The following is a 23,366-nucleotide window of genomic DNA, read 5'->3' on the forward strand; positions in this document are numbered from 1 at the left end:
GAGACCCCGGATACTATACTGAGAGGAGAGGTGAGACCCCGGATACTATACTGAGGGGAGAGGTGAGACCCCATATACTATACTGAGGAGAGAGGTGAGACCCCGGATACTATACTGAGGGGAGAGGTTAGACCCCGGATACTATACTGAGGGGAGAGGTGAGACCCCATATACTATACTGAGGGGAGAGGTGAGACCCCATATACTATACTGAGGGGAGAGGTGAGACCCCGGATACTATACTGAGAGGAGAGGTGAGACCCCGGATACTATACTGAGGGGAGAGGCGAGACCCCGGATACTATACTGAGGGGAGAGGCGAGACCCTGGATACTATACTGATGGGAGAGATGAGACCCCGGATACTATACTGAGGGGAGAGGCGAGACCCCGGATACTATACTGAGGGGAGAGGCGAGACCCCGGATATTATATTGAGGGGAGAGGCGAGACCCCGAATGCTATACTGAGAGGAGAGGGGAGACCCCGGATACTATACTGAGAGGAGAGGTGAGACCCCATATACTATACTGAGGGGAGAGGGTAGACCCCGGATACTATATTGAGGGGAGAGGTGAGACCCCATATACTATACTGAGGGGAGAGGGGAGACCCCGGATACTATACTGAGGGGAGAGGCGAGACCCCGGATACTATACTGAGGGGAGAGATGAGACCCCGGATACTATACTAAGGGGAGAGGCGAGACAACGAATGCTATACTGAGAGGAGAGGGGAGACCCCGGATACTATACTGAGGGGAGAGGCGAGACCCTGGCTACTATACTGAGAGGAGAGGCGAGACCCCGAATACTATACTAAGAGGAGAGGTGAGACCCCGAATACTATACTGAGAGGAGAGGTGAGACCCCGGATACTATACTGAGGGGAGAGGCGAGACCCTGGCTACTATACTGAGAGGAGAGGCGAGACCCCGAATACTATACTGAGAGGAGAGGTGAGACCCCGATTACTATACTGAGAGGAGAGGTGAGACCCCGGATACTATACTGTGGGGAGAGGTGAGACCCCGGATACTATACTGAGGGGAGTGGCAGGACCCCAAATACTATATTGAAGGGAGAGGCGAGATCCTTGATGCTGTACTAAGAGGAGAGTTGGGACCCTGCTTGTTATACTGGGGGAGAGTCAATGACCTGGCTGCTATAATGGGGAAGGGTTAGTTATAGTTAAGACTTGTTTTCTTCTAGTAAAAAAGAAAAACAAAAAAACAGCGGTGCGATCGGGTCTGAACTGCGCATGCGCCAGAGCTGCAGTGCGCCGGCGCATGCTAGGCGGCCAAAGGCCGTTGGGCCGCTACGATCAGGCAGAGGCGGTCGCTGGGGGTGGGGGGGCGGAATGGCGGCGTTTGGCCGTCATTTCGTGGGTGCGGTCCGGCAAATGCAGGTGTGGCCGGAACGCTGGTCGGGAGCTACTCTTGAAGTGCAAAGGCATCGCCGCTGTGTGATGCCTTTGCACTTCTGCAGGGGTGGGGGGCGGCACTGACATGCGGGGCGGACTAGCCTTGTGCTGGGCGTCCCCCCGCATGTCAGTGTAAGTGATCGTACCCGCACAGCTACGATCATCTCGGAATGACCCCCATAATGCACACAGTCATGCACACAGACACAAATGCAATCTCTCACACAAGTTATGTGCGGTTTCAACTTTCTCATACAGATATGATCAAGACAGAAGTCCAGTAAATGTTATGACAACAGCAAAAATCAAACAATAGAACATTTATTTAAATAGCCCTAAACAGTGGTAATAAAATATGTTCTGTAGCTCCTGGTGAGACAATCACATCTGAAGATCATGGGACTCACCTCCATGGAAAAAGTGCCCCCCATCCATGGTATTACCGGGGTACTCACCCCCCACCAGGGCCACGCTATCCCTGCTGCAATGCCTGATTCATTCTAGACCAGCGTTGGTAGGTATTATTGGAAATGAGCTTTGATGCATTACCGGATTCCATCATGCAGGTAATGCATCAAACAGCAGGGGTCATTAATAAAAACTTAACGTGATCCTCATAACTGTGTGACATTTATACAAATGATGTACATTATTTATAACATTTACTTATATGCACTTTACAATATAATTAAGCTTAACAGTTGATTGAATGTGCCCTCTGCTAGGTCTGTACAGCTACGGATTATTTTAGGCTTAAAAGCTGCACAACCTTTGTAAATAGGTCAAACTTTATTTAAAAAAGCCGCACGTGTGAAATACCTTCATGAGCAAATTCAACCCAATTAATAATTAGTGGACATGATTCAATTAGTTCTTAGTAAACATAAAAATTTCTATGGGTCCATAGAATTCTTTTGGTGCATGCGTTTGCTGTGCTGTAGTGAATGGATACTAAACCTGTGGCAACCATTTGAGAGGTTACCACCCCCATAGTGTTAAAGAGCAGTCTCCTTTGTGAACTCTTTGGATACTAGGACCCAGAGACAGCGGGCAGTATGACCTCCAACCTGATGTACTACTGCACATGCACGATCTGACGCACATCACTCTGTACAGTGCCACAGTACTGTGCGGACGCACAGTACTTTGCTCCTGGAGGTGAGACGGATAACCGCTGATACCCTGTTTATTACAGCTACCACAATTAACCCCTGTGTTACCACTGTTACCCTATTATGGTTGTTACCAGTAAACCTACAGCAGAGGACATCAATATGGCCTAAAACACATTTTTATGTTCCGCTTGACACCTATACACCTCAATACAGAGAAACTATATGCTGGGCTTCATCCACTAAGCTTCCCCAATTAAATTATTATTTTTTTTATTAACAAATTTCTTATATAGCACAGCAAATTCCATTGCGCTTTACAACTGGACACAATTAGAAGACAAAACTGGGTAAAAACAAACAGTCATAGAGGTAGGAGGGCCCTGCTCGCAAGCGTACAATCTATGGAGAAATAGCACCTATCCTTGTGTATCAATGCCTATCTATTGCATAGCTGTCCACCAGATTGCAAAGGTTCTTGGTGGTCTGCATGATATCACATCACAGCAGTGATGAACCAGGGTCAGGAGGAAGGGAGAGTGAAGAAAGAAAATATGTGGGGGATGTGTGTGGACTGGAGAAGCCTATTTAAGAAAGATTGCGGTAGATTGCGGTGGTAATTGTACAACTGCAGTCCTCTTTCGGGTGTAGCCATCTTAGAATGTTGATAGTACAGGCAGGCCACAGAAATAACGCTTTATTTAATACTGTATATGTTTCTTTTCTAACACATTTTTGTTTTAAATATAAAGTTGAACAGGAAGCCGGCCATTTTGTTGCCTGAAATGCCATCCGACATACATTTGATCTATTGTAGCCAAACTTGCACACTTTTTATATTTGCCTTCTGGGAAATATAAAGACTGGATATAAATAGAAGATATGGCCATTACCCTAATTATATCATTCATGCAATCAAGTGAGCAAGCCACGGCATACAACGCATCATCAGGACATGTCACCGTCCAGGCTGTTAAGCCGATTATTATCCATATGATCCACGTTCTGGGAGAGTAGGCAACTATGATTGCTGTGTACAAAAACAATCACACATAACATATCAATCACAGAGACAAAGACTGAGCTAGTTGTCTTCCAACCTACCCTAGTGCCCTCAGCTCCCTCACTTCATTGTCTATTGAAACATCACGGTCTCTTCTGTCCCACAAGTCTTCTGTTTAGTAGTTGTCCATGATCCATGCTCTCCTTCACACCCCACCTTCATGTCCTCTGCCATTCTTGCTGCTACAACCTTCATAATACCTCCAGGAACAAACCCTTACTCACCCTGGAGTCAATCAAGACCCTCATCCACTCACTCTTCTGGACTACTGCAACCACTTCCTATCTGGCATTCCTGACTTCCACATCTCTTTACTCTAAAGCGCTCTTTACATTTTAAGCTGGGTACACACTTGAGCGATGGGGATTCGTTCCAACATCGGAACGTATCCCCGTTCGTCCGGATTGCCTGTACACACTGGAGCGACAATCATGTTCCGTCCTTCATTAGCATACTACAGGACGCCAGCGATATATATTCGGGATAGATGTGCAGCACAAAAACCTGACGATGTCGCTAGCGACCTTGGGCACTCTCATATCTGTCATACACACTGCCCGATACGTACCAAATTGAGCGATAGGTCGTCTGAACCGGCAGATCGGACAGACATATTGCTCAGTGTGCACCCAGCTTTATTCTGTAACTGCTCCGTAGTCTGCTTCCCCTTTCCACCAGTCCCTTCAATAACTTATCTTCAGTTACAGAATTGAATTCAAACTTCTCACACTCACATATAAAGCCCTAACCCAATCCCCCCCCCCACCATCTCCTTCCACCCTTCAGACCAAGCAATCGCTCTGCCAACAACCTCCATTTCTCTTCTCAACTGATAACCTCTCCCACACCTGCTTCCAGGTCCTTGCTGCTTCCCACCGCTAGATCTCTTCACCGCTAGACCTCTTTCCAAAGCTTTAAATGGGCTCTCAAAACCCATCAAAGCCTACCAGCTCTCACCCCTCTGTGTCACTTAGGCATGTCTGCTCCTCCAGTATAGATCGTATACAGGACCACCAAGAGCAGTCATGAGCCAGAGTAATGAAGGGGGCGTGGCCAAATACAGGGAGGCGTGGTCATGTGCCCTAAAAATAGCTTCCTGCAGTGAGCCACCAGACCACAATTCAGTCCCCAGCATGACCACAGACACAGTGGAGTGGAGAGAGGGAGCCAGGGCTGCTATGCCCCTCCACTCTGCACAAGCAGAATCCCAGGGATGCCCTCAGACAATGGTAAAGGAGCCCGGGTACAGACTACTGGGGCCTGATTCAGCAAAATTTCATCCTCCTCGCCCCTTCCCCTGCCTGCAAGAGTCACTGCAAGCCCTCACACCCTGCCTTTAAGAGTTGCCTCACTGCCCCACCATTTGAAAGAGGGGGACAGGAGAAGATCCTGCATTCAGTTCCACCACTGCTGATCTGCCGCTGTTCCAGGGCGACAAATGCATACCCTCCAACATTTTACACATAAAAATCGGCACAAATTAGAAAAGGGGGCGTGGTCACGGGAAAAGGCCTATACTTTCAATGGAAGTTTGGAGAACCAAAAATAAGTACAGACCATAAAAAAAGGTACTGTACCTGCTAAAAATGTACAGTTAGAAGGTATGCACTTGCAGAACAGTATGCACATATACAGCATATACCAGCCTTAGGGGATCTTTTCACTTTTCCTTTTAATTGCCTTTATTTTAGAAACATTTTACATCATTCACATCTTGTTAAATTACAGAAGAAGAAGAAAAAACACAGAATGGGGAGTGGACAGGTCCCACCCATAGTACTTTGGATAGTAGCCAGATGCGTACGGGAAACTCTTGCCAGTAAGCCAATGTTTACATTGATTTGCATTGCAAAAATAACTACTGCACCTTGAACTGTCACCTCTGCATTCATCTGTAGACAATACTTCACACAACAACACAGACATTGTAAGGACAAATAGCAATAGGCAGGAGAACAGCTGAACTAGCCAACATAAATATAGGCTAAAACAAGGGAATCTGAAAATCCTGCAAATTTGATAAGCTAAAAAAAAAAAAAAAATCTTCGGGGGAAAAAAAATAATAATTTAGGTTTTCACTTAATTCATAAGCTGAAGACAACATACCACTTAATGATCATGGCCCCCCATTTATCAAGTCTTGGAGAGTGATAAATAGAACAGTGATACAGTACCAACCAATCAGCTCCTAACTGTCACAGGCTGTGTTTGAAAAATGACAGTGGAGGTGATTGGCTGGTACTTTATATCACCATGTTATTTATCACTCTCCAAGTCTTGATAAATCTGGGCCGATCTCTTTCCTATATTCTGAGCTACAGTACTGTACCTTTTGACATTGGCATGCTATGACAAACTACATTCTGTAGAATATGTTCAAATAGTGAGGGGGTCACAATTAAAATGATAACATTAAACCATATGATGACTGCAAAACCTTATCAGTTTTTATTAGGGATGAGGGAGTTCGGTTCTCTGAGAACCGAACCCTACCGAACATCACGTCCCGAGCCCAGATCAGAGTCTGGCTCGGGACTTCCTGCTAGACTCGGAAACCAGAACAAGGCAAAACGTCATCATCCCACTGTCGGATTCTCTCGGATTTTAGACTCCACGTAAGGAGCCGCGCGTTGCCGCCATTTTCACTTCAGTCCTGGAGAGTGTAGTGAGAGGACGTGTCTCCTCAGTGTCTTTGCAGGAAAGTGGTGCGGCGCGTGGGGTGGCGACCTGCTCTTACGTATCATTCCAGTGCTGTCTTGTTCTGCATCAGTCCAGTGGTGGTGTCTTGTGCTGCATCAGTCCAGTCACAGTGATGGTGTCCTGTGCTGCCATAAGTACAGTGCTGCTGTATAAGTCCAGTCCAGTGGTGGTGTCCTGTGCTGCCATAAGTCCAGTGGTGGTGCCCTGTGCTGCCATAAATCCAGTGCTGCCGCCGTATAAGTCCAAGGGTACTGCCGTATAAATCCAGTCCAGTGGTACTGCCGTATAAGTTCAGGGGTACTGCCATATAAGTCCAGTCCAGTGGTGCAGCCGTATAAGTTCAGGGGTACTGCCGTACAAGTCCAGTCCAGTGGTGCAGCCGTATAAGTTCAGGGGTACTGCCGTATAAGTCCGGTGGTACTGCCGTACAAGTCCAGGGGTACTGCCGTACAAGTCCAGGGGTACTGCCGTACAAGTCCAGGGGTACTGCCGTACAAGTCCAGTCCAGTGGTGCAGCCGTATAACTTCAGGGGCACTGCCGTATAAGTCTAGTGGTACTGCCGTATAAGTCTAGTCCAGTGGTGCAGCGGTATAAGTTCAGGGGTACTGCTGTACAAGTCTAGTCCAGTGGTGCAGCCGTATAAGTTCAGGGGTACTGCCGTATTAGACCGGGGTACTGCCGTATAAGCCAAGTCCAGTGGTGTAGCCGCATAAGTCCAGGGGTACTGCCGTATAAGTCCAGTGGTAATTCCGTATAAGTCCAGTCCAGTGCTGCAGCCGTATAAGTTCAGGGGGTACTGCCGTATAAGTCCACCAATATTGTGCATGTATGGCAAATTCCAGAAAGTTCCATGTTTTGCACATACAATTTGGTGGTGCAGAAATTTTGTAAAAAATAACAGGAGCGTGCAGGAGATGCTGTCGGTGGCCCGAAAAAGTTCGGGCCACTTTCAACATTCAGCCACTCCGTGCCACTCCTAGATGGGCCAGGTGTTTGTGCCGCACTCTTGTGTCGCTTAACTTAGCCATCCAGCTACCTCATTGCACCTCTTTTTCTTCTTTGCATGATGTGCTGTTTGGGGCCTAGTTTTTAAATCTGCCATCCTGTCTGACACTGCAGTGCCACTCCTAGATGGGCCAGGTGTTTGTGCCTCCCACCTGTGTCGCTTAGCTTAGTCATCCAGCTACCTCGGTGCAACCTTTTGGCCTAAAAACAATATTGTGAGGTGTGAGGTGTTCAGAATAGACTGGAAATGAGTGGAAATGAATGTTATTGAGGTTAATAATACTGTAGGATCAAAATTACCCCCAAATTCTGTGATTTTAGCTGTTTTTGTGTGTTTTTTCAAAAATCATCCAGATCCAAAACCAAAACCTGAAAGGGTGGTTTTGGCAAAACCAATCCAAATCCAAAACATGAGCGAGGATCTAAATCCAAAACACGAAAAGTGCCCGCCACACATCTCATCTTGCCTACATTGTATTTCTCCTCTCTGGGAGAAGCCCGGAGAGGAGACGCTGCAGGAGTATTCGGGGGGCGGGGCTGGACTGTGACATCACTAAACCCCGCATCGAAAAATGCCACAATACGCGGGTCTGCGGGAAGGGGGCGGGGCTAAAATGGTGCGATTTGCGTCATTTTAACCCCTTCTCTACCCGACGGACCCACGAATACGGGAGATTTTCTCTCCATCCTGCTCGCATCACTAGGGTGCGAGCAGGATGCGGGAGACCTGCCCACTCTTCCGGGGGTGCGGGGGGCTACCCCAAAAAACGGGAGCCTCCCGCAGCTTCCGGGAGAGTAGGCAAGTATGATGCATCTGCAATCCAAGTCCTGCGTCCGAAGACGCAGTGTTAGATCACAATCAGTCACAACCCTTGGCCAGTCTGCATACGCAGAAGCTTACTCAACTGGCCATCGGTCCAGGAAGTCTGCGCGCGATGACACGCCCCTGTTTTCTAGAACAGTCCTGGTTGCCTCCCCCCGCTTCTTCCCTCAGACGCTGCAGCATGTCAGTCAGGGCCAGTGCTAGGGTGTTTGGCGCCTCCCTGCAAACTATAAATTTGCGCCCTCTCTCCAATACTTAATAAAGGGAAAGCACACACTGAAGGCAAGTGAGGTCTCACAAGGAAGGGGTGTGCCCACACAATTGTACCCAAAATTCAAATTACACCACACAGTAGTACAAAAGTATCGTCAGTATGTAGTGCCCCTATTTCATATTACGTCACACAGTACTGCCCCATATTCACGTTATGCTACACAGTAGTGCCCCATATACACAATTCCCATGATAGCACATAATAATGCCCACGGTATCAGTGCCACGTATACAGTTACACATAATAATGCTCACAGTATCCGTGCCGCTTACACATAATAATGCCCACTGTAGCAGTGCCACTTACACACACAATAATGCCCACGGTAGCAGTGCCGCTTATACACATAATAATGCCCACGGTAGCAGTGCCGCTTATACACATAATAATGCCCACGGTAGCAGTGCCGCTTATACACATAATAATGCCCACGGTAGCAGTGCCGCTTACACATAATAATGCCCACTGTAGCAGTGCCACTTACACACACAATAATGCCCACGGTAGCAGTGCCGCTTATACACATAATAATGCCCACGGTAGCAGTGCCGCTTATACACATAATGCCCACGGTAGCAGTGCCGCTTATACACATAATAATGCCCACGGTATCAGTGCCGCTTATACAAACAATAATGCCCACGGTATCAGTGCCGCTTACACACATAATAATGCCCACGGTATCAGTGCCGCTTATACAAACAATAATGCCCACGATATCAGTGCCGCTTACACACATAATAATGCCCACGGTAGCAGTGCCGCTTACACACATAATAATGCCCACGGTAGCAGTGCCGCTTACACACATAATAATGCCCACGGTATCAGTGCCGCTTACACACATAATAATGCCCACGGTATCAGTGTCACGTATACAGTTACACATATACGTGTGTGCTACTTATACACATGCCCACAGTTTCAGTGCCACTTATACATATAATAATTGCTCTCTTCCCCCCACCCCCTAGATAGATAGAGCTCTGGTAAAAAAAATATAGAAAGCACACACTTACAGCAGCAGCATTCTTCAATACATTAGAAAACAGGTTTCAAAGAGTTAAACTCGGCCTGCTCTGACCACACTCAAGCCCCTTCATCAGCATGTTGTAGAGGGGGAGGGCTGGAGCGCAGGGAGAAGGAGAACAGCTTCATGTCATAAATCACAAGCAGGCTGCAGCCAGGACGTGGAATAGAAAGTGAAAGTGGCCAGCCTGTGCGGACGATGGAGTGAACCCCCCCCTGCGTGTTCTGCTGGTAGGAGGAGGGAGGGAAGATCTGCTGGTGGACTGGACTCGAGCCTCTTGTTGCTGTGGCAGCCGGCAGCAGCAGCGCACACCAGCGGAGTCTCAGAGCAGGGAGAGCGCCTCTCTTGGCCAGCGCCTCCCTGCTTTGCAGACTCTGCTGAGCGGGTTGCGCCGGCTCTGATGTCAGTCATAGGGGGATAAGTGGAGACTGCGAGCGATCACGCAAGACCTCCTCTCAGCTCTGCATATGTGCAGAACGGGTCCTGCACACACGCAGACCCCCCCAGATATCAGACATCCGGTTTTCGCACAAATCGGATCAGGCCCTATGTTCAGTCACTGAAACTAAGCACTTTCTACAGCTTGATTAAACATAACAGGGGTCAGAGTCATTTCCCAGATTTCTTATGTTCTGCAGCGAATCACAGTGCAGTCGATTCATTGTGATTGGCTGTTAGACTATCAGACCTCACTGTCCCCGCCCCTACAGCTGCAGTGATTCCCAGCGCAGTATGGCACAGGGCAGGTTGTGGATCAATAGATCTACAGCAAAAGGGTCGACAGTCATTAAGTCGACACCAATTGGTCAGCATGCACATGGTCGACATGGTCAAAAGGTCGACAGTAATACAAAGTCAAAAGGTACAAAAGGTCGACATGGCAGTGGTCAACATGACAATGGCTGAAACACAAATGGCCAACAAACAAATGGTGGACATCCTTTTTTATGGGGGGAGGGGTACATTTTGATTCTGTTCTCATCTATGACCACAAGTTGTTGAAATGCGTCCCCTCGAAGGCTCGCTGTGATCACAATGTTTCAGGCACGGGTTCTCGCTCGACTCTGCTACCCTCCAACATTGGGAGAAGTGAACGAGGGGCACTTTGGCGTGACACAGCCGTGCCTGCCCAAAATGGGGCATGGCCTATAGGAAAGGCGTGTGGCAATCGCGTGCCACGCCCCATAGTCAATGAAGCAAAAGTTGAAAAAGAAAAAGCATGTGTTGATCATATGTGTCGACCATTGTTTTGTCAACCATTTGAACCTGTCGATCATAAGCACTGTCTACCTTTTACCTGTCGACCTTTTGTACCTGCTGACCTAGTGCATGTCGACCATCTTTCCGGCAGGCCACATAAAATGACCTTGCAGTGCAGTGGTTGTATATCGGTTCTCTATACTGACACAGAACATGACACTAACCCATAATAACATAACCGCTGGAGTCTATATAGCACAATAATATACAACCAATCAGCATTGAGGTAATATTTATCAAGCACATTCTATAAGTTATACATAGCAGCTGATTGGTTGTCATGGCCAATTTGTCCACTGGCTCCCTTCTCCACTCTTTTCACTGCTTTATGAATAGACCCCCACTGTCTACATAGACTTCCCTGGGGATGACAGTCTCAGCCTAAGAAGTGGTGAAAAGCTATCAACCATACCTCCCCATTCAATACAAATGTTTTTCTGGTGGATGTACAGTAGCACGATTCACATTGGCCATAGGCAAACACGGGGGGGGGGGGGGGGTTCTGGTTGCCTGGAAACCCCCTACCTCTTGGCAAGTGGCTCAAATTATGACAACAATTGCAATGGTATATAATACAATTACTAGAGCTGCCGCCAGATCATGCAGTTTAAGCTGCTGCACATGCCTAGGGATAGAAGCTTCTTCTACTTCTGAGGCATCAACCAGTGCACTGGACCAGAGAGTAGCTACCAAGAAGAGACAGGAGCCTTAATGAGGTGGGAGAATGTGTGCTTAGAAAGTGCAGTACTGGTTCTATTATATTTGTGTATTTATTTATTTATTATGGTATGTTAAACCTTTTCCTGACCACTTACATTATCTTATATAAAATATGTTTGATACGGCCTATACTATAGACCTTCTTTAGTGTTAAATATTAATATTGTATTCCATGCTCCACAGAGTGGGATATTGTGGATTGTATTTGGAAACCCCCCTCTAGAAATCCTGCGTTTGCCACTGTTGGCGTATCTATAACAGTGGCGGATCTTGCCACGGGCAAGCAGGACTTTTGCCCGGGGCGCCGCCTTCCGGAGGGCGCTGGCGCCATCCGGAGGGCGCCGCACCGTGGCAAGATCCGCCACTGCTGCCCGCTGTGTCCCCGTCTGCCTCCGCTGCCCGCTGCCGTCCCCGTCCCCGTCCGCCTCCTGAAGGGAACTAGACGCTATGCGTCTAGTTTCCCTTCCTGGAGAGTAACTTTGCTGAGCGGTGCGCGATGACGTCATCGCGCACCGCACAGCAAAGGTCCTCTCTACGAAAGGAACTAGACGCATATCGTCTAGTTTCCCTTCGTGGAGAGGACCTTTTGCTGTGCGGTGCGCGATGAAGTCATCGCGCACCGCTCAGCATTCAAGCGGCGCTTTTAATGTACAGGGGGCGTAATTGACCACGCCCCCTGTATTAGGCCACGCCCCATTTTTTGCCCCGGGCGCAGAGCGCCCTTGAACCGGCCCTGATCTATAATGGGTGCAAAGTGTGAAGTGAACACGGGCCCTTTGGTCCAGGGGGGCCACACCGCATACCCTGCACACATATAAGTATCTTACCCCTCCAGAGTCCCACTGCGGCCAGCGCTGCAGACAGTAATCACTGGGAAAATGGTGCAGCAGCCATTTTCTCGGTGATTTGTGCATGCACAATAGGGATGTCCCTGGGAACAAGACATGGACACCATGTTCCTGGACACTTCACATGCACAGTAGATGCTGGCACAAAGCCAGCATCTACTGCACCACGAAAGAGAGGAGGGGCCCTCATAGAGACTGCACTCGGGCCCCCTTCTCCTTTAAACCGCCCCTGCCTATTCACTTTATAAGGTTTCAGTTGTTATATAGGCTCCCCGATGCAGTAACACACAGAAACTTACTACTGCCGGCATTATTGCTGACAATAGCTCATATGATGCAACACAATGCAAAAATAAGCCATATCGTGGTATTTTGCCTCTCATAAGTACTGTAGTTCCCTTTCTATTAAACGCAGCAAAGTTATTCAGAAAAGTACAATATGTGGGGTTACACCATAACAATTTAACTCAACCCATAACAGATATTGCGGTCTATTCATGAAGGAGTGAAAAGTGTGGAGAACTTGCCCAGGGCAACCAATCAGCTGCTCTGTATAATTTTATAGAATGCACTTTTTAAATGTTACCTCAACACTGATTGGTTGCCATGGGCACTAAATTGTCGCCTTGCCGCGGGTGTCAAATATCCTAGTTTCGGCCCTGCAGGGGCCAGATGTACTAAGCCTTGAAAAGTAATACATTTCACAATGTTAAAGTGCCAACCAATCAGCTCCTAACTGTCATTTTTTAAACCCAGCCGGTAACATGGCATTCAGAAGCTAATTGGCTGGTGCGTTATCACCGTGAAATTTATCACTTTTCAAGGCTTAGTACATCTTCCCCTAGATCTGTTTTAAAGCATGGGCTGTCGTACATTTTTTAGCGGCTGGTGTTTGTACAGCTGACAATCTTTTCACAGTGTTTAGTTTATTTCCAGGTCAGGAGAGCATGATAGCACTTTCTCCTGCACACCTGTGGCGCATACACTGGCACGTGGATTGGAAGAGTCTTTTCCTAACCACTAAAAAAACTTTCATTCCATAGTCATGCAGGTTGGGCCTGCTGCTCCAGTTGCGGCCGGCTTCCGTGGGACTATCTCACCATACCTCAACCCCGCAGCAATCAGCCTTTTACCATAATACTTTCCCCACAGGTGTCTGCTCTGTGAGTTTCCTTCCTTGTGCTACAAATTTAAATTCCAGATTGGAAAAAAAAAAAAATAATGGAATATAATTTATTCTTGTAGGATCTGCAAGGTATGGAAGCTATCCTTAGCTGCTAATGCCACCCCAACTCTTACTGCAGCCGGACAGAGATAGCAGCAGCTCACATCATTGCCAAAGGAGCTATAACACTCACCTTTGGGGTACTCAGAAGCATTTTCCAATATCTACACTGAGGTATGTGCCAGAACTGTTCATTCACAACATTTGTGATGAGACTGCTTAGTGGTAGGTCCTGGCCATTTGTTGGGATCTGGATCTATTTCCTGCTGCAGGCGAGAGGAGTGATTGCTGCTAGCTGGGTATGGCCTATGTCATTGAGGAATCCTTCTCATTTGAACAGGTTTAATTTTACTTTATTGCCAATATATGCGATTGGCATCAAGCTGCATAAATGAATTGTCTTATTACTCTAGCTCCCATTCCGGTGCCTGCTGTCTGTTCTAATCGTTACCTGTTGCGGTGCTTTATTTTTGTGTTTCTTTGTTTTGGTAACAATGGATTATTAGATTTTAGTTTGAAAGTCCGGCACGTTTGTTCTGGAATAGCAGTATTTGGGTGTTTAATAGAACAGAGTAACCCAACACATAACAGAACTTTTTAGACAGCAAACATGGTAAAAAATAATAAATATATTGCAGGGGTATAGCCACAGGATGCGGATGGACAGGATCAGGTGGGCAGCAAACTGACTTTGCAACTTCCTTTGCTTTGTGCTCTCCAGCTGTCATTCATCCTCATTCATTTAATTCTTCTGCAGCTCACACCTTTAACCCTTGTGCCTCCACACCGTGCCAAATACCAGTGGTTCTCAACTTCAACCCTCAGGTACTCCCTATAGGACAGGGATGGGGAACCTCTGCCCCTCCAGCTGCTGTTGAACTACAGCTAGCCCTGATCCCTAAGCCCCTAACCCACCTTTCCTGAAGCCTGACCCTAACCGCCCCCCCCCCCCCCACAGCCCAAGTAGAAAGTGATATCCTTCACACCTGGCCTGTCTACTGTGCAAGCGCAGCCATCAGATCTTGCTTTCGCACAGTATACATACCTCCCAACATCAGGAGATAAGGAAGCGGGACTCCCAATCGCTGCAAATACGCGCCGCGGCCAAAATTGGGCATGGCCTATAGAAAAGGAAGCGTGGTTTTGCGGGAGTGCTGAGATCATGAGCCACACCCCCATTTTCCACCACTATAGGGTCATGCCCAGCGCTCTGTGAGCTGCTGGCATGCCCCCAGTCCATCTGTCTCCCGTGAATAGTCTCTGTGCGCATGTGCACTGCGTCAATTTACCGCTGCTCTGCTAGGCAGAGCAGTGAGTGACAGGAGCCTCCCAACTGCGGGACCGCGCATCGCTGTCGCCGGCACCCGACACACAGAGAGTTCCGTGCTTAATTTCTAAGCAATCTAGTCAGATTGCTTAGAATTTAAGCATGGATCTCTCCGTGTGTACCCCCCTTAAGAGATATCTGAGACATCTCCCGCTTCAGCCAATTGTTACAAGGCCAAGGTACTAATATTTATTCATGTGGAAACAGCAGGTTCTGTGTGATTTAAGGTAAATACACACTTGGTAAATACAGCAGGCCCCCTAGTATGACAGGTGGCAGCTTTACCGTGTACAGGATAGGACGAGGAGTAAATAAAACACCTGTGATAGAGATCGCTTTCTCTTTCTGCCCTGTCCAAACACGAAGCATATAAAAGGCTCAAAGTATTGTAAATAGTTTTAATTTTATGTGGCGATGAGGATGGAGGGAGTGCGGTGGATTGAAGCTTCAAAAATGACGGCTGGACTGGTTATTTGGAGCTTTGCAGGCTAGCAAGCCAACCGTAAAACTAAAAACGCAAACCCTGCGCTGATTCACTAAGTCTGAGGGCCTATTTCATATTTGTGCGCAGTGGCTGATGTTCAAGAAAGAGAGCGATTATCAGCAGACTGAGCATGTGCTGCGATTGCAAAGTGCATGCGTCAAGGTGACGCTGCGATCCAGCTTGCAACGAGGATTTCGTGGAGAACGAACTAACAGGAAGTGACCGTGTGGAGGAGTTAACGGGGAGTATTTGGGCAAATGCAGGCGTACCATGGCCGTTTTCGGGGGGCGAGTATCTGCAATCTTCTGCGAGTTTGTACGTGCAAAAACATGTCGCCTGTGCCGCTGCTGCTGTGTCCAGTCTACGTAGCCATGGGCCTACACTTAGACCTGAGGTTGCTTGCTTTTTCATATAGGCTGCGAACGTGTACGCAATTGCGCATGAGCTTTAGATGGCTCCGGGGGGCGTCTCTTCTCACTTCTGGATGGCAGCTTCACTTGCTAACGTTACCAGCTCCGTAGCCGAGAGAATTGCAGTTGCGTGCACCACGAATTAGGCCCTCAATGCGCACATTGAAAATACTGTAAATTCTAGATTGCTGCCTCTCTATATAGGAGCCTAGCTCTCCCCTACTAAGTAGGAAACAGATGAATAAAGGACGCTACTCACAGTCTCTGTGGCCACAGATTAGTTTTTAGTAGATGCTAATTTGCATGCAAATGATTTCCAATGAGTCAATTTCCGATGAGTATGTAGATTAGTACAAAACAATGCAATAGATATAGCACCCATTACTTCCCCTCTGATGTAAGTAATTTGAACCACAATAAATGTGGCAGGTCACACACTCACTCAGGGTCTTTGATATAATGATACCTGCAGATTAAATTCTAGTCAAAGTCTCTTTAGCTGGGGTGCTCCCTCCCCACTGCCGGAGCAATCTATATATCAGTGTCGCAACCTATATATCAGCGTCTCGGGAGGTGAAGTCCTCACTGGTTTACTGTGACCAACAGGGCTTCAAAAAGCATGCTAAGAGTGGCCGGCAGCCAGCTGAAGATGACATCACCAGAACACTGACGCGTTTCTCCACCTCAGAGACAATTGTTTTCTAGTATTCTGTTTATCAGGAATTGACTCTCGATACTATCATTTGCATGCAAATTAGCATCTACTAAGAACTAACCTGTGGCCACAGAGACTGGGATTAGCATCCTGTGGATGGATTGAATAGTTTATACATGTTATATGATATGACTTGTGGTATTCGATATATTTAATTGGTGAATTTATGTCACATATTGAATTAAAGTGGACTCTTACAGAGCACCTAGTTTTATAATAAACAAATCTTATACTAGACAGCACACCGCTTTCCCAATAGTAACCCTATCCAGCGTCAGAACCCTCAGATCTCTGGTGGGGAAACACCACGCTCTGAAGTTATTAATAAATCAATATAGTCCCACATTACATATTGAGAAACACTGTTTCCCTGTTGGTTGGTACTTTGAGGTCTATTTACTAAGCCTTGGGTGAAGGTAAAGTGGATGGAGATAAAGTACTAGCCACCCAGCTCCTAACTGTCATTTTTCAAACACAGCCTGTGACATGACAGTTGGGAGCTGATTGGCTGGTACTTTATCTTCGTCCACTTTATCTCTCTCCAAGGCTTAGTAAACAGACCACCTTTATCTCTCTCCAAAGCTTGATACATCTGCACCAGATAAAACATCATATCCCATGGAGAACTTGTTTATATATGTGCTGGGAAGAAAGGTGATGACTCAAAAAGTTTCCCGTAACTTTTGGTGCATTCTATTGGGGATTGGGTCATTAGGTCGACCGCTATTGGTCAATATGCATTAGGTGGACATGGTCACTAGTTTGTCATGTGTTTTTCACTTAAAAAAAAAAAAAAAAATTTAAAACTTTTTCATACTTTACGATCTACGTGGACTATGATTGGTAATAGTAACCTTGCCGAACGCGAGCCAAGCCCACTAATTGGGGTTCCCTGTCACTTTACGAAGAAAACTACACCCAAAAAAGTAAAAAAAACAACCTCATGTCGACCTTGTTCAGGTCGACCTAATAGCCATGCCGACCTAGTGACCATGTCGACCTAATGCATGTCGACCAATAGTGGTCGACCTAATGACTGTCAGCTTAAGCGTGGTAGACCTTATGACCCATACCCTTCTATTGCACTTCCAAAACAAGGGAACACTTGTGAAACGCAACATTAACATTTTAGACTGCAAAGGTGGGTACACATCTCATAACAATCCATGGGGTAAATTTACTAAGATGGGAGTTCTATTTAAGATGGGATGCTGCCCATAGCAACCAATCAGCTTCTACTTCTCATTTATCTAGCACCTTCTAGAAGATAATACCTGGAATCTGATTGGTTGCTATGGGCAACATCCCATCTTAAATAGAACTCCCATCTTAGTAAATTTGCCTCCATCTGTCCTTTTTCCAGGCGTATTAGTGTCTGAAAAGCACTTTAACAGCAGATAGGTGTGAACAAGCCTTACAATGTAGCGCCACACCACTTGTCTGCTTCAGAACATTGCTTTTCTTGGCTGAAAAAACGTTGCGTTCAAAAGGTAGACACTCACACGCCTAACAGCTAGCCTGTGTGCTTCCTCAGGACTGGAGAATAACAATAGTTCTAATTGTTGTGTATCGATCGTTTTGCCATTACAAATATTGCTGTTTGAAACACCCATGAAAAACCAGCCTTGTGGCTATGGACCTCATCACAACAATCCTCTTTTATTCACTTCGGCAAACCTCATAAAGTAAAGATTATTGTCTCCTATGGACAATACAGGCACTACTGTACAGGCTATTTATTAACAAAGGCATAAAATATTCTTCATTTGGTCACACACAAACCACATAAGTCATGTTTGGCTCCTACTACAAAGTCAGCCAGATCGAAGTGTCAACTAAGATAATAGTACACAAGTGTAGATTATCCACCACAGAATTTGCCTTTGGTACAAAACATAGCCCAGGAGGGGTGATGCCAGGACGGTGGCCCTTACTGCCCCCCCCCCCCCCCCCCTGCATCGCAACATATGACTGTGTATTAATATATGCACAACTACCCTCCTCACCTGAGCTAATCCAAAGACAAACACAACAGTAGCAACAAGACAACCAACAACAATATAAATAATACTGAAAACATAGTATAAAATAAAAATAGCTTCTTTACAATACACACCAACCAGCCAGCCAATATTTATTTTTACATTATTTTTTTCATTTAATAAACCTCAGCTTAGCTTCTATCGCACAGACAGAGGGGGGAATTCAGTTATTCTTATGGACTTCTAAACTAATGGGCGTCTATTGGAGTTATTCAATTATTGCTCCGATCAGACGCACATTAGCTGCGGCAGACACATTTTAGCTCACAGTCCCTGGAGGTGGCGAGCTGAAATGTGAAAAAAGTCAGCTCTTTGGGCGCACAAACAGCATGTTTCCCGTTGCGCGCATTAGTTTAGTTGGTTTTGCAGCTTTACGTGGCTAAACCCTGTCTAACTGGGTGCGATAAGCGTGATAATTAAAGGGTGCCCAAAACAATTTAATTGTAACAATGGGAGCCCATTAATTATCACAGCTTTAAAAACAATTGATTTCCTCCCCAGAGGCTCTGATCCAGAGGTCTTTTTACACAGCCCCTACTGCATCTTTATGGTAATGGCGCACGCGGTGGGCTTCCTTATGAGACGCCAACCTGGTACGGCACAGTACGTAGTAAGGCCCACGATTGGACATAGCACTAGACCTATGGAGGCGCAGAATGTCTGAACATGGCCGCCGGTGTTAGTGCAACTGCCTTTTGCGGTCGCTGATCGCTACACACCTGCATCTGTCTAGCCCCCCTAGTTACATCCCAGAAACACCCACTGGAATTGCATGAATTTGCTCACTCCTGATGCATTCTTCTTTTTCTGCTGCGTTGCATCATTACACACTGACAAAGCTTTCCCTGTGATGGACAGGACAAAACCTGACACACTTACCATAGCGTAGCTGTCACAGTAGTGTAGTAGGGGGTCCTAGAACGTTCCTCGGCCACTGCTCTGAACGCTAATGCCCAGGGTATGTTGTGTCTTCTGGTTTCCCAAGATACTACTCGTGTTTATCTATATCAACATGTCAGTTTCGTCCTCTCTCTCTTGCCCACATTTCTATTTTATTAAAAGCACATTGAAAGTTGTCAAACTGGAATGCCGGGTTTAGCCCTTCCCTAGACACCTTGATTATACAGCCTCTTCCGCCCTGACTCACCTGGATATGTGAGAGGATAGTGTGACAGCTGAGAGTGCTGCTTACTGGAAGGATGTGTTCTGGGGCTTCGTCTAACTGTTTGCTGCGTTGCTGGTTACAACTTACAAGGCTAGTGCCTGCATCATACACAAAGGCATGCTTTCCCGCTATGTACCTGCTAAATTCTTCTTCCTCAACAACTACCGTAACATGGCTCATTATCTGAGAATCAACACCTCCTAGCTACACATTGCCCAAAAACCATTGGAATTATTTAGGACTCGTCAATTTAAATGAATCTGTAAAACCAGATAACCAGCCCCTGCTCTAATCAGTCATCTGGCAACTGATTTGAAGGGATCATTTGCAGAACCTTAAGGCATAGAACAAAAATAGAAAATGAAAGTGGCGTACATTTGTTTGCACACTTAGGGGGTCATTCCGAGTTGATCGCTAGCAGGTAATGTTTGCTGTGCAGCGATGATGCAAAAAATCAGCACTTCAGCGCATGCGTATGCGGCGCAATGCGCACGCGCGACGTACTTTCACAACAGACGATGTCGTTTTACACAAGGTCTAGCGAAGCTTTTCAGTCGCACTGCTGACCGCAGAGTGATTGACAGGAAGTGGGCGTTACTGAGTGTCAACTGACCATTTTCAGGGAGTGTTTGAAAAAATGCAGGCGTGCCAGGAAAAACGCAGGCGTGGCTGGCCGAATGCAGGGCGTGTTTGTGACATCAAATCCGGAACTGAATGGTCTGAAGTGATCGCAAGCGCTGAGTAGGTCTGAAGCTACTCAGAAACTGCACAATATTTTTTTGTAGCCGCTCTGCGATCCTTTCGTTCGGACTTCTGCTAAGATACAGTCCCAGAGGGTGGCGGCTTAGCGTTTGCACAGCTGCTAAAAACTGCTAGCGAGCGATCAACTCGGAATGACCCCCTTAGGGCGGTATCCTATTGCCCATGGTAAAACATCAGTTTTTCGTGATTTTTCCAAATGTTTCACGGATTATAATTTTTTTACAGGCTATCCTATTAGATCGCCTGTAAAAAAAATGCCATTTCTCCCCAAAACACATAGGTTCCGTGAAACCTGTGTATTTTCGTGAGAAACAGCCCCGTTTTCGCTTGAAAACGGGGCTGTTTCCGGAGATTTGGAAACAAAATCCCTGAGAAGCCGCGGTGACCTGTAGTGTCCCATGCCCTCTACAGCAGCAGCAGGCTGGGTCTGCAGTGAGTGTGCCGCGGCCCGGGAGCCGGCACTCAGTAGAGCCGGAGCAGTGCCACAGCCCCCTCTTCCCCTGACCCCGGCGGCGGTCATGTGACTGGTGAGCCAGAAGTCAGCGCTGCACTAGGAGCTGTCAGAAACAGGCACCCAATGCAGCATCGGAAGCACCGATAAGCCGCCACTCGTGACGGCTTATCGAGGCTATTAGGATAGCCCCCGGCGGAACAAATAGCTAATTGGATGTCCCCCTTAGGAGTAAATTTACTAAAGCTTCTAAGAATTAAAAGAGGTGATGTTGCCCATAGCAACCAATCAGAGCCTGTCTATCATTTTCTAGGATGCAAAAGAGAAATGATAGACATAATCTGATTGGTTGCTATAGGCAACATCACCTCTTCTCACTTTTAGAAGCTTTAGTAAATTTACCCCCATAGGGCCTGATTCAGGTATGGATGCAATGTTGATATTTATGAAATTGAACGATATCGGCACGCACCACGTTAGCACTGCGCATGATACCTTGACAATGAGGCTCGCAGTGACTATTTACTCACAAAGGGATTGACAGTCATGGAGCGTTTGAGGGGATTGAATGGGGAGTGGATCACCGCTGCGTGTACGTAGCAATTTCTTGGCTCTGCCAGTGGGCCAACTCAATACATTTCCAGACAGCTACAGCATTCAGTGTCTGACTGGAGCATGAAGGGCCCACCGGGGGTATGCAGTGGTTGGGGCCCATGATTAGAGGTGTTGCCAGCCACCACAGAGGTTTGGCTAACCATTATAGAGTACCTGGTCTGGACTCCTTGATAATTTATATAGTAATTAATGCTAGTGCATGCATGATAATGTGCCAGATTAATGACAGCAGTGTACTGTAGAGAATACATCATAATCCTGTGCAGTATAAGGTAACATATGTACAATATATAATTCAAGTGCACAGTCTAGAACCTGATCCCTAGAGGAGGAGGTCCCCCCCAGGCAGTGGGGCCTACCGGTGGTTTCCCCTGTACCCCTGTGGCCAGTCCGAGCCTGACAGAATTAGCCTATTTTCACACATCTGCTTTGTACGCGATCACGCCTATTAATACATTAGTATACGTCTCTGAGAATCAAGGGGTCTATTCATGAAGCAGTGAAAAGAGTGGAGAAGTGAGCCAGGGGAGAAGTTGCCAATGGCAACCAATCAGCCGCTCTGTATAATTTTATAGTATGCAAATTTTAAATGTTACTTCAATGCTGAATGGTTGCCATGGGCAACTTCTCCACTGGCTCACTTCTCCACACTTTTCACTGCTTCAAGGACAGACCCCCTATGTCCTTAGATAAGTCTATACCAGAAAAATGGTTTATTTCATATAGTGAGCAGGAATGTTTGCAGGTATGCCTTATTCTACCACACTACGCCTGGTTTAAAATCAGACACCAGATCTGATGCCCCTCTTCACTCATTCAAATGAGACCCCAGATCTGATCCTCCTCTGATTTAGGCTGGAATGTACAAAGACATCCAGCCACAATTCGCATTAATAATCGCATTTGTACTAACCTATGCGATTACTGTCGCAATGCGATACCTGCGCCGCCGGTTGGGAGGATGTACACAGCTCTCCTGCACCTCCTCGCACCAGCAGGAGACGTCTGCGGGGAGACACGGGCTGCTCCTCCTCCCTGCAGCTGGAAGGACAGCAGGCTGTGTTGCTGGGGGAAGAGGAGCTTGGGGGATCTGGGAGTGTGCCAGGACGCTGGGAGCACACAGATGAGGGTATCACTGACCTGGTTTGGGAGTGTTGTGGACTCGGGGTTTCTTCCGGTGACCGGGAAGAGGAACCGCAACTGGGCCGCAGCAGAGATGGCCGAATGTAGGTTTTCCTCATGCAGTATTTGGACGACAGGCAGGAGGCACGTGTGGACGCTGGAGGTCTCCTGAAAGACAAGACTTGAAGAGGCGCTGATGAATTAATGAAGAGTACTGTAAGCTCACCGAGAGCGATACTGAGGTGCTGGAGGCACTGGGGTGCTTGGAGGCACTGGGGTGCTTGGAGGCACTGAGGTGCTCGGAGATGCTGAGGTGCTTGGAGGCACTGGGGTGCTTGGAGGCACTGAGGTGCTCGGAGATGTTGAGGTGCTTGGAGGCACTGGGGTGCTTGGAGGCACTGAGGTGCTCGGAGACGCTGAGGTGCTCGGAGACGCTGAGGTGCTCGGAGACGCTGGGGTGCTTGGAGGCACTGGGGTGCTTGGAGGCACTGGGGTGCTCTGAGACACTGAGGTGCTTGGAGGCACTGAGGTGCTTGGAGGCACTGAGGTCCGTCTGGGAAGGCTGGAAACCACAGGGATACAGGAGCACTGGAGATCACAACTCTTGGTAGAATAGATGATACTCAGGCACCGGAGCACTGCCCGGCATCTGAATTTGAACTTCCCGCCAGTGCCTGATTGGTGGGAAGTACTGATGACGTCACCCGCACCTTCAGTGAACGCCGGGCGTACCCGCGACGTCCACACTCATGCTTGCCGGATGGAGCGCCGGGAGCCGGAGACCGCCAGC

The 23,366-nt window shown here is 47.3% G+C and overlaps 2 protein-coding genes across 6 annotated transcripts in view; one reads left to right on the forward strand and one right to left on the reverse strand.

Moving 5' to 3' along the window:
• TMPRSS4 (transmembrane serine protease 4) overlaps window positions 1–19,520 on the reverse strand; it is a 64,331-nt gene extending 44,811 nt beyond the window's left edge. The window contains exon 1 of one of the 2 annotated variants that reach the window (XM_063943595.1): window positions 19,341–19,520. In XM_063943595.1, the coding sequence (XP_063799665.1) occupies window positions 19,341–19,343 (3 nt within the window). In that variant the 5' untranslated portion in view covers window positions 19,344–19,520. Of the gene's footprint in view, window positions 1–13,616; window positions 13,811–19,340 lie in introns of those variants that run through there. The other variant, XM_063943594.1, reaches the window with a different exon arrangement.
• Window positions 1–23,366, forward strand: part of SMIM35 (small integral membrane protein 35) — a 117,675-nt gene that overhangs the window by 8,732 nt on the left and 85,577 nt on the right. The window contains exons 1-2 of one of the 4 annotated variants that reach the window (XM_063943598.1): window positions 9,532–9,660; window positions 13,504–13,657. The gene's annotated coding sequence lies outside the window, so the exon portion shown is untranslated. Of the gene's footprint in view, window positions 1–9,531; window positions 9,661–13,124; window positions 13,422–13,503; window positions 13,658–13,718; window positions 13,783–23,366 lie in introns of those variants that run through there. The other 3 variants (XM_063943596.1, XM_063943597.1, XM_063943599.1) reach the window with 3 other exon arrangements.

The sequence above is a fragment of the Pseudophryne corroboree genome, chromosome 10 (assembly GCF_028390025.1).
Source record: "Pseudophryne corroboree isolate aPseCor3 chromosome 10, aPseCor3.hap2, whole genome shotgun sequence".
Taxonomy (NCBI): domain Eukaryota; kingdom Metazoa; phylum Chordata; class Amphibia; order Anura; family Myobatrachidae; genus Pseudophryne; species Pseudophryne corroboree.